The sequence below is a fragment of the Bubalus kerabau genome, chromosome 10 (genome assembly GCF_029407905.1).
Source record: "Bubalus kerabau isolate K-KA32 ecotype Philippines breed swamp buffalo chromosome 10, PCC_UOA_SB_1v2, whole genome shotgun sequence".
NCBI lineage: Eukaryota > Metazoa > Chordata > Mammalia > Artiodactyla > Bovidae > Bubalus > Bubalus kerabau.
The window spans coordinates 55754932-55767037 of NC_073633.1; the positions used below are offsets into that span (position 1 = coordinate 55754932).

The following is a 12106-nucleotide window of genomic DNA, read 5'->3' on the forward strand; positions in this document are numbered from 1 at the left end:
TAATTTACCTCCCACGAAAAGGCTTTTAAGAATCATACACCACATTGATTTGGAAGTTTTATTCTTTTTATTGCAAATTTCTGGTAAAGGAAAGTACAGGGAAGCTGATTCTCATTTAAACTTTGGTGAAAAGAGGACGTGGAGCTTAGGGACTCACAACACGTGAATCACCTGGGGGCTCTGACGCATGCGGCTGCCTGCATCCCCTTCCAGAGGTTCTGACTTAGCTGGTCTGGGGGAGCAGCCCAGGCACGGATAGCTTTTTGAAGTGCCCAGGTGATTTCAATCAGCCAGAGGGGAGAATCCCCGCCGAACTCCCGACAGGGGACAGAAGCATCACCTGGTCATGTCACCCCTTGACCTTAGTCCCACCAGTTCCCCTCCTCCCAGGTGTGACATGTGCTGATTCCTCCTCCTCGGGGCCCCCAGAGGAGAAAGATGCTTGAGGAGCCAAGGCTGTCTGTGCTGTGGTCTGTGCTTAAACCAGGAGAACTGTATAAACACAGTTACTCGATCACAAAGAGAAACTCACTTTCTGATTGCAAAAGAGCATTAACTTTTTTTTTTTTTTTCATTGTTAAGTGGAAGCAGTCTTCCTGAATAGAGATGGGAAGATTTGTGACAAAATAAGGAACTATATGTTGGATGACATATTCTTTGTATGACTTCTCAGGTACACATTAAAAAGAAAAAACTTTGTCAAGCCATTGAGGGTAAACTATTATGTACTTTAGCAGCATAATTTATATGGGTAAACAGTAATAGCCAGTTACAGATTTCATTCATGATTTATTCTAAAATAGAAAATGCTTTAATTTTCCTGAGTCCTTGGCAGACAAAAAAACAGTTTTTAAAATTTTCAAAGTGTTCCTGTTTTCTTTTTCTTGGGTACCCTCACAGTTCGGAACGGCACGTGTCTCACTGTTAGTTGTTACATGTACAGGTGAACAGATACCACTGGTGCCAATTTCCAACGACTAATCAAATATGGCGATTGAAAAAAAACACCCATCATCTACGAAATTGCTCAAAATGAACATTTCTTGACATTGTTATAAATGCAGTATCAATTTGATTTTCTGACCATACAAAAGTATGAATTTCTGTTCCATTAATGATACTGAATGATTAACATCTTAACAGTGATAAAATTTTTAAAACATTTAAAAAATACATAGGATCCCGTTTTTACATCATAATTCTGATGTGCTGTTGTGCCTTCTATTGTGTCTGCAAAACTTCTATAGGGTACAGTGCACTGATGTGATAAAACCAAGGCACAAGAATACAGTTACAATAATTGTATATAAACCTTTAGCACTCTGTGCCAATTTTGGAAAATTTTAGAGAAGAGATCAAAAACCTTGAAAATTTTTCACATCCCATATGATTAATGAACAATCAATTATGTAATACACTATTACCACCATTCCATTATTGAATATATGGCTATCACTATATAGGCTGTGGATAATTGAAAAAGCTTCCAGTATTAAAACCTGGTATAACTAGGTGGCTGATACAGATAATTGTGCCTTGCATTATCTAGTAACTGTCTTAAGTTTCCATTTTAATTTGTAATCTATATGGCAGTTATCAATTTTTAAACTATTTTCACTGCATAAGTGGTAGATTCTTTTCCCAAATGTTAAATCCCCTCCCCCTACAAAAGACAGAAGATTTACAAGAAGAGAACCAATGTAAGAAATGCACAGACAACAATAATAAAATCCAAATATTGACTCAAAGGTTGAATTCTAATCCATCAAAACATTCTCTAAATTTAGTGAGGAGCAACACATTCCCAAGATGATTCATTAGTTTCTTAATTTAAAAAAATCACCATGACATTTTCAAGAGTAAAGTCTTGGCTAGAGAGCATCACGAATCAAAGGGAAACTGCTAAGTCTTTTCATTCATAAAATGAAAGGGATAAAAGCCTTTTAAAATCCAGGGAAGGGAGGATATCGCTTGAATTTAGGTAAGTGGAATAAAGTGGTAAAAATTGTATGTAATCCTTTTAAAGAGGAGTGTTTTCAAGATTCAAGGTAAACATTTAGACCCATGAAAACATTTCTTGGCACATGCACACCATGAATAGAACAATCCTGAATGTAGTGACAGCCTGGCTACAGAGGTATCCAGCTTCTGGCCCCATTGGCAAAACCACCTTTGAGGTCCATGTCCCGAGTCCCTTCACATGGGAGCTTCTGGCTTCTGCATCTGTTGGATTTGCTTCTGTAGCTGGTCCTTGTCCAGCTTCATCTTGGCTTCAAGAACTTGCCTGAGGGATCCTATGCTTTCATAGATGGCGGTAAACCCTTTAAGAAAGGGTAAATTTCACAAGAGTTAATATTAAAACAACAACAACAACAACTGCATCAAATCCTATAGCAGATAGTACTGCTTGATTTGGGCAAAAATTATCAATAGATTCTCAAAGTACTGGAATAAAAGTTTAATGGGAAACAGAATAGTTACATAGTTTCACAGTGTCTCCCTACAGATATAAAGGGAAACATGAAATATTACTATAGAGAAATATGAGAGACACCACTTTAACCAAGGGTCAAAGCTATCTTCACCAACACTGGGAGGATCCAACATTACGTACCCCTGATGAGAAAACCCTGGAAAGAAGCCTGGGCTCTGCACGCTAAGATAGACCACCTCAGTGCTGTCTGCACCTAAGTGCTCTCTGACTCAAGAAGCTAAATTCTGTGTCTCCCTTAGTAGGATGCTCATGGTCTTCTTTCTTCACATTGATTTTGGAGAAGGGATTTCAGTACTGCTTCATGACATCATTACTGGAAGTAGAGTCCTTCAGTTTCAGTCTGCTAAAAGATCAAGCCCTGAGCCTCTGGAGTGGGAGCACTGACTCTAAGACCCTAGACTATCAGAGAACTCCTAACCTTTTAGGGAGTATCAAATAGTGAGAACTCCCACAAAGGAAACCACTTGAACACCAGACCTGACATCACCCAACTACCAGTAGCACCCTGTGCAGGACGCCTCATCCAAACAACAGACAAGACAAAAATACAAACCCAATCATCAGCATTCAAGATTACCATGTCACTCAGCCCTGCCCATCAGAGGAAAAAAAAAAAAACTCAGCACAAATCTCACCCTATGTGAAGCTTACACAAAACTGCACCAAACTTAGGAGGGGAGAAACCAAAAGGAAGAAAGAATTCAACCTTGAAACCTAGGAAAAAGAGACCTCAAACACAGTAAGTTTTTTAAAAAAATGAAAAGCAGAGAAATAATGCATAATTGAAGGAACAAACTTAAACACAGAAGTCCAAATAAATAAAGAGGAAATAAGCAAACAACCTGAAAAAGAATTCAGAATAATGATAGTAAAGATGATCAAAAACCTTGAAAACAGAATGGAGAAAATGTAAGAATCAATTAACAAAGACCTCGAAGAATTAAAGAATTAGCATACAGAGATAAACAACACAATTACTGAAATTAAAAATACTCTAGAAAGAATCACTAGCAGAATATCTGAAGCAGAAGAATGGATCAGTGAGCTGGAAGATAAAATGGTGGAAATAACTGCTGAAGAGCAAAATAAAGTAAAAAGAATGAAAAGAGCTAAGGATAGTCTCAAAGACCTCTGGTAAGATATTAAATGCACCAACATTCAAATTATAGGGGTCCCAGAAGAAGAAGAGAATAAGAAATGGTATGAGAAAATTTTTGAAGAGATTATAGTTGAAAATTTCCTCAACATGGAAAAGGAAATAGTCAATCAAGTCCAAGAAGCAAAAGAGTCCCATACAAGAGAAACCCAAGGAGAAACATGCCAAAACACATACTAATCAAACTAACAAAGGTTAAACACAAAGAAAGAATATTAAAAGCAGCAAGGGAAAAGCAATAAGTAACATACAAGGGAAATTCCATGCATTTAACAGCTGATCTTTCAGCAGAAACCTGGCAGGCCAGAAGGAAATGGCAGGATATAATTAAGGTACTGAAAGATAAAACCCTGGGAAGTACACATCACTTCTGCAGCATGTCTGTCCAAAACACACAACCTGAATCGAATTAAAAAAAGAAGACTGAAATGGTGGGACATTTCACAAAATACTGGCCTGTGTTCTTTAATGATGACATTACTGTGAAACTGATCCAGATTAAGAGAGACTAGATAAGCAACATGGTAACTAAATATGATGAAGTGATTCTGGATGAGAACCTGGACTGGGGATGGCTTGCTACATAAAGGAAACAATGGTGAAATTTGAAAACTGAATATTGAAAAATGCTTCGTCAATAGTACATCGTAGTATACTTGTTTAGGGCATCCCCCAGTGGCTCAGTGGTAAAGAATCCGCCTGGCAATGCAGGAAATGAAAGTTCCATCCAGGGTTGTGAAGATCCACTGAGGAAGGAAGTGGCAACCCACTCCCGTATTCTTGCCTGGGAAATCCCTTGGACAGAGGAAACAGGCAGGCTACAGTCCATGGAGTCAGAAAAGAGTCGAATATAACTTAGTGACTAAACAACAACACAATTGTTTAAGAGAATGTCCTTGGCTGATTTATGTCGATGTATGGCAAAAACCACCACAATATTGTAAAGTAATTATCCCCCAATTAAAATAAATAAATAATTTTTTAAAAAAGACAATGTCCTTGTTCTGAGGGTATATACTTTGAAATAATAAAGGGGTAAAAAGGTATTCTGGCTTCTGCAACTTACTCACAAATGATTCAGGGAAAATTATATTCATTCACATTCATACATACATATACATTAAGCAAATTTCAAAATGTTAACAATTGCTGAATCTAATTGAAAGATGTATAGTTTTTGGACTAGTCTTATGGTTTTTCTAAATTTGAAATTACTTCAAAATAAAAAGCAAAATAGAAAAAAAAATCCCAATAAAATTCATATTATTCTGTATTTCTATTGGTTTTTAATATCTTATTTACCAGAGAGGTATTAATACATTTTTTGTTTCCCAAATATTACAGACTGAAGACATTTCAGTATTCACTTACATAACAAATCACCAGCCACAACAAAAAACTCCTGGTCAATAATGTGTTAAAATAAATGTCAAAATTATCTTGCCTTCCTTAGCAAATTTAGAATTTTCTCTCAAAAAATTTTCTTTATGCAACAATTCAAGAAAAAGAAGTATAAAAATTACTTATTAAATATTCCCTAGCAGACCAGTAGTTAGGACTGGACACTTTCACTGCAGAGGGCCCCAGATTAATCCCTGGTCGGATAATTAAGGTACCCCAAGTCATGTGGCACAGACAAACTAATATATATATCCTACATGTATAGAAGGATAATATACATAAAAAAGACTTCTGGATAATAGAAGGGTTTTTTAAAATACATTTTGTGTTTTATAATTTTCCACTAAGAAATCTGTTTTCATAACAAGAAAAAGTAAATGTTTTTAATTTTTTAAAGGCTCATATGCATTTCTTATCACCATCTCATTAACCACCAATGAAATAGTCAAATATTATACTCTACTAGCCCAAAAGACCAAGAAAGAAAATTCACTTTTATCTCCACAAAGTTCTAAAAGTCATAAATTTAATGGCAGCTTCTCTTTAAATAAAATAAATTAACCTGCAGTGGTTAAATAAGTAAGTAAGTGTTAGCCGTCTAGTTGTGCCCAACTCTTGAGACTCCATGGTGGTTACAACAAAATTATTCTTGGGATGGGGCTACTTTTCTTCTCATGTGGCCAAAATAGAACAATTCCATGAAGAAAATTCACAGAACCAGAGGAACAGGAAGGAATCAGGAGATAATTTAGTTCCCCTTCCCATACTACCTGACTGTCTTCTCTTTCCTGACCATGGTCAACCAACCTTCACTTAAATACTTTCAGTAAAGAACTCCCAGGCTCACAAAGCACCCATGTCTTTCTAAGACTTCTAACTGTAGACACTTCTGCTTTATAACATGTATTCAGGTAACTTCTGATTATTGGTCCCAGTTCTGTATTCTAGAGTTCAGAGTGTAAATCTAATCCCGCTTGGGACTTCCCTGATGGTGCAGTGGCTAAGACTCCGAACACCCAATGCAGGTGGCCTGGGTTCAATTCCTTGTCAGGGAACCATATGCCACAACTAAAAGATACTGCAAGCTGCCACTAAGACCAGAGGCAGCCAAATACATAAATATTTAAAATGTAAATCTAACCCCTCCTTTACCTGGCAGCACTTTAGAACTTGAAATCAGCTCTGACACTGTCTTCCTAACAAGTGTGGAAGAATGAGCCCTGTGGGCTTCTGAGCAGAGGAATACCATTCACTGCCATGGTGGGATACTGCCAGCAGTATAAAATAAGCCTTCAAAGCCCTCTCAAAGATATATGCTTATTTCTGAGGCATACTGACCTTGGCTATGGTCAGAAAAGAATCTGCAGATGGCACTGAAGCTATGGATGCAAGCTAAGCGATTTTAGGTTTGTTCGCCTGTCTCTCGAGGTCTGTCTGTCTTCATGTCCTTGAAGTTGAAGCAATATTTTGTTCTACTTGGAAAATTACCTAAGGACATTCCATTATCCAGGTCTGTAGGTAGTTGTGGGGGAATACTAATTAGTTGACTTTTAGATCATACAGAAAATGAAGCACAAGAACTGTTTTCTTATTGACCTACCCGCATCAACTTCGGCTTTCATTTCCTTCATGTCTTCGGTCATCTGTAACTCAAGCTTGCTGATCCGCCCATGCACCTTCTCCTCCTCTTGTTTTGTCCTCTGTACCTCCATATTCTTCTTCTGACTCTCTTCTATTTTGTCCAGTCTGGCTGACATCTGGCTGAGCTTTTTCTCCATGTCCCTTTCACTGGCTCCCTGAGATCCATGATAAGAATGGCACGTGATTACTCCAGAGTCTGCATTGCATTCACATCAGTCATAATAATATCATTTAAGAACAATCTGCAGAGAACAGAATCAAAAAGGTTGCTTGATGCTCACCCCAATATCCACTCTCCCCTTTTTCCATAACAGATCTCCAGTTTTCAGCTGGGTATAAGGGCGCTCAGAATAAAGATTACCTTTTCTATTGTCTCTTGAGTTTGGTATAGCCATATGATTAAGTTCTGGGTAATGAGACATAAGTATAAACATATGTGGCAACTTCTAGGAAAAATTAAAAAAACAAAAATAGCTGAGACATAAATAAAAAACCCTCTTCTTTCTTTCTTCTGTTCCTGGAATTCAGATGTAATGGCTGGAGCTCTAGCAGCCATATTGAACTATGTATGCAAGGGTCACTCTCTAGGACTGGTAGAGACTTAAGCCAGAAAGATCATGGGTCACTGAGGATTGATGAACTACCATAACAGCCCTGCAATCCCTATACCCAGACTTCTTTTATGTGAAAGATAAATAAGTTTCTATCATATTAAAGTCACCATTATCCTGGAGTTTGTTAGTTATTAAGCCACCTCAGATGTAAAAATAGTGATCCAAAGACACAGAAGACTACAAATCAATCAGCAGATCTGATAAAAATATGGAGACATGTAAAGAAATAGTTGAAATAGAACATTTTCTTTCCTTTTCTCTCCATCATGCTTGGTTCTTATGAGAATCTGGGTCTGCGGGCAAGCTTTAGAGGGCAGGACTACAAATACCAAGCTGTAAGTGGGCTAAAGCATAACAAAACTCTCGTGATGTGCCCAGTGCACAGTCTGCAATTCAACAGCTCGGCATCAAGACAGAGCAGAGCCAGAGATGCAATCTACACCAGTCACTTATGCTCCATCAAAGTCCAAGGGAGAGGAAGCAGTGCAAGAAAAGAGAAGGGAGAGGGAGGTCAGGCTAGATAACCAAATCAAAAAGCATTTGCTTTCCAAGTACTGATACTGAATACTATATATGCAAGGCTTTCTGGGTATGGTTTTTGAGCACTTCTGCAAACCTTAGGCCTACAGGAGAGTGGGGTGAAATGAGAAGGAAGAAAATTGGATTCTGTTTAGATGTTGCTCTGTGACCCCTCATGCTGGGTTTATAATGTGATGGAGGGGTCTGGGGAGAGAAATCTAGTCAAATCGGCTTTGACCAGACCATGAAACTAAAACTAAGATGAAGTATGTATTTGGTATTTTTATTTAGAAATGCAGCTGGACAGCTTGGTTCTTTAAGGTCTTGATTTGGATTTGTCTTAGTTGAAAGTACTGAAATTTTCTACTATTTTTCGTTTTTAACCAAAACAAGTCAAAGTGCTCTGTCTCTTTGTAACAAAGAATCAGTATGAACCATGGAAAGAGATTATAAGGCAAGAAACAACCATTAATAGCTTAATGTAATGCTAAATAAATCAAACCTATGTTACAAGGTATTATTCAAACATTGCAGGTCTCACCGAATAACTTAACTATGTTATGGTTGAACATCAATACCTACACTGTTTTCCTTAACAACCAAGGAGAGCTGATCGATTTTCTGCAAAAGTTCTTTTTCTATCCGTTCTTGTTCCTGTTGCAACCAATTCCGCGCAGACAAAATCTGGTTACTGAGTTCCTCGATTGTACCTTTAAATCTAAAATAAGAAAAATTAGCTGTTAGACATAAAACCGGAGAAGGCAATGGCACCCCACTCTAGTACTCTTGCTTGGAAAATCCCATGGACGGAGGAGCCTGGTAGGCTGCAGTCCATGGGGTTGCTAAGAGTCGGACACGACTGAGCGACTTCACTTTCTCTTTTCACTTTCATGCATTGGAGAAGGAAATGGCAACCCACTCCAGTGTTCTTGCCTGGAAAATCCCAGGGACGGGGGAGCCTGGTGGGCTGCCCTCTATGGGGTCGCACAGAGTCGGACACGATTGAAGCGACTTAGCATAGACATAAAACAACTTTAAAATGACATCAAACAACGTCCGTCTCTATCAAATCTCTTGGAAATATGTAAGCATTAAATTCAGTTCACTCAGGATTACATGTTTACCTTTTTCATAGAATTGCACTTGGCACTAAATTGAGAAGGAAGGAGAAGAGGAGGATATAACAGAAAAGCGCCTGATAGCACTCCCACCGGTGCAGACCTGGCAGTGTGCGTACCAAGGCGTTACATGCAGAGCCGCTCCAAGCGCCTACCTCTGCAGCTTAAAAGGCCCAGGCCACTCCTGGCTCAAAGGACACAGTAGCCTGGCTCTCTTCTAGGCTCCTCCTTGCCCAGGACTCTTCCTCCTTCTCCATCTTATCTCCCAGGACTGGAGCCTGGATCCCTTTCTCTCTTATGTTCTGCAAATTGCTCTTGTCCCATACAGATATTTGTTAGTTTAAATCAAAGAGAGAATTTTTTAAAAACTCAAATTTCCATTCCTATAGTCCTCTCCCTTTCCAAATACCTTAAAATAACATCCCACCGCCTCTCCATTTGAATTATTTTTATTATGAAAACAATAAAAGTACACAAGAATATATGTGACTTAACAATAAAAATAATAAAATGTATACCCTGCCTGTGGTATAAGTCCCCAATTCTCTGCAATATCTGTTCTCCTCTTCTTCCCTATTAAGAAACCCTCAGATGTGACCTGAGTCCTCAACTACCTAGTTAAGACCACACTTATCAGCCCTCCTGGCAGCTATGTGTGGCCATATGACTAAGTCAGGCAATGGAACATGCATTGAAGTGATAAGTACACTTCCTGGTCATACCATCAAAAACAAAAGCTTCTCAGTCTTACATGGGCAGGAAGTCAAGCCAGCAGCCCTGCCCAACTGTGGAGACCCACCTGACCTGGGGGCCTGACCACAGAGCACAGCAGCTTTTATGAATTCATTTATTCTAACAGTTCTTTGAGGGAGTCTTTAGAGTTTTCTCTATTAGATAATATCTGCAAGCAGGGATAACTTTGCTTCTTTTTTTGTTTTGAATGTCTTTCATTTCTTTTTCTTGCTTAGTTGCTCTGGCCAGGACTTCCAGCACTATATTGAATAGAAGTGCTGAGAATGGGTATCCTTGTCTTACTTCTGATATTAGAGGAAAAGCTTTCAGAATTTCATCACTGAGTATTATGTTAGTTGTGGGCTTGTCATATGTGCCTTTATTATGTTGAGATACATTCTATTAATATACTCAAATTGTTGGGAGTCTTTATTATGATGTGGAATTTTGTCAAATGCTTTTTCTGCAACTGAGATGATATCATTTTTATCCTTCATTCTGTTAGTGTGATGTATCACACTGATTGACTTGTATATATTGAAGCATCCTTGCATCTCAGGGATAAATTCCACTTGATCACGGTGCATGATTCTTTTAAAATGCTGTTGAATTGGTTTGTTAGCATTTGCAACTATGTTCATTAGAGATATTGGTCAGTAATTTTCTTTTCTTGTAGTGTCTATCTGGTTTTGTTATCAGAATAATGCTCCTCATAAAATGAGTTTGGAAGTGTTTTCTTCAACTTTTTGGAAGAGTTTGAGAATGACTGGCATTAATTCTTCTTTAAATGTTTGATAGAATTCACTCATGAAGCTATCTGGTCCCAGACTTTTTCTTTGTTGAGAGGTTCTAGATTGTTGATTTTATCTCCTTACTCATCATTGGTCTGTTCAGATTTTCTGTTTCTTCCTGATTCAGTCTTAGTAGCTTGTTTCCGGAGTTTATTCATTTCTTCTAAGTTATCCAATTTGTTGACATACAATTGTTTGTAGCCGTCTCTTATGATCCTCTGTATTTCTGTGTTTTCTGTTGTAGTAGTTCCTCTTTCATTAATAATTTTATTTATTTGAACCCTCTTTTTGTTTTGGTTAGTCTAGAGAAAGTTTTGTCTGTTTGGCTTGACAATTACTTTTTTTGTTTTCCCCCAATTTTTTTCTGTTGTTTACTATTCTCTCATTTATTTCTGGTCTATCTTAATCATTTCCTTCTTCCTGCTATCTTGGGCTTAATTTGTTCTTCTTTTTCTAAAATTCCTTGAGATATAAAGTCAGGTTGTTTATTCAAGGTCTTTCTTTTTTCTTAATGCAAGGATTTAACACTGCAGATTTCCTCACAGAACTGCCTCTGTGGCATCCCATAAGTTTTGGTGGACTTCCCTGCTGGCTCAGATGCCTGCAATGCAGGAGACCTGGATTCAATCCTGGGGTTGGGAAGATCCCCTGGAGGAGGGAATGGCAACCCACTCCAGTATTCTTGCCTGGAGAATTCCACAGACAGAGAAGCCTGGTGGGCTACAGTCTATATATGCTGTGTTTCCATTTTCATTGGTTTCAAGATTTTTTAAAATCTTCCTTTTAATCTTCTTTGACCCACTGGTTGTTCAGGAATGTGTTGTTTAATTCCACATATTTGTGAGTTTTTCAAATTTACTCCTGTCATTAATTTTTAGTTTCATACCACTTTGGTTTGAAAAGCTACTTGACATGATTCGATCTAATTTCTTAGGACTTATTTTGTTGCCTAATATATGATCTATCCTGGGAATGTTCTGTGTGTACTTCAGAAGAATATGTATTCTGCTGCTGTTGGATGAGATGTTCTATATCTGTCCGTTAGGTCTCTGGTTGGGGAGGGCTATTGCCCATGCTCTGAAGTACAGGTGGAGGGAGACTGTTGGCTGGGCTCAACGGTCATGTGATTCTACTGGCTGGACTTGCAGCGTAGGCAGGGCTGCTGGCTGGGCTGCACAGTCAAATGGAGCCACTAACTGAACTCTGCCATTCCCTCTGGTCAGGTGGGGTCACTGTGTTCCCTGGTAGGGTGGTTGGACCCTCATGATAGGGCTTCAGGCTCCACAGTTGGCTAGGGTGCCAGCTGTGCACCGCTGGTAAGGAAGGTCACTGGCCAGAATCCCTGGTCAGGCAGGGCCACCAGCTGTTCTGTGAAGTCAAGTGAATCTGGAGGCTGTGCTTGTGGTTGAGTGGGATTGCCATCCAGGCTCCCTAGTCAGGTAAGGTCACAGCGCATGTTCTGCTTTTAGGAAGTGTTGTTTGTTGGGTTCCTTGCTAGGGCAAGGCCAAAGGCTCTGCTAAGCAAAAAAAGGGGGTAATAGGCTAGGTTCCACTTCTAGGTAGAGTTACAGGCTGGACTTCAAGGCACCTGGGTCACTGTTAGGCTCCCTGGTCAGGGAAGTTACATTTTATTTTCAATG

The 12106-nt window shown here is 38.8% G+C and overlaps 1 protein-coding gene across 6 annotated transcripts in view; it reads right to left on the bottom strand.

Annotated features, from left to right (window-relative positions):
* Positions 1 to 764: 764 nt before the first annotated feature.
* FAM81A (family with sequence similarity 81 member A) overlaps positions 765 to 12106 on the bottom strand; it is an 82751-nt gene continuing 71409 nt past the window's right edge. For all 6 annotated transcript variants that reach the window (XM_055537790.1, XM_055537793.1, XM_055537791.1 and 3 more), the window contains exons 7-9: positions 8408 to 8543; positions 6652 to 6847; positions 765 to 2321 (exon numbers count right to left, since the gene is read on the bottom strand). In XM_055537790.1, the coding sequence (XP_055393765.1) occupies positions 2197 to 2321; positions 6652 to 6847; positions 8408 to 8543 (457 nt within the window). In that variant the 3' untranslated portion in view covers positions 765 to 2196. The remainder of the gene's footprint in view (positions 2322 to 6651; positions 6848 to 8407; positions 8544 to 12106) is intronic.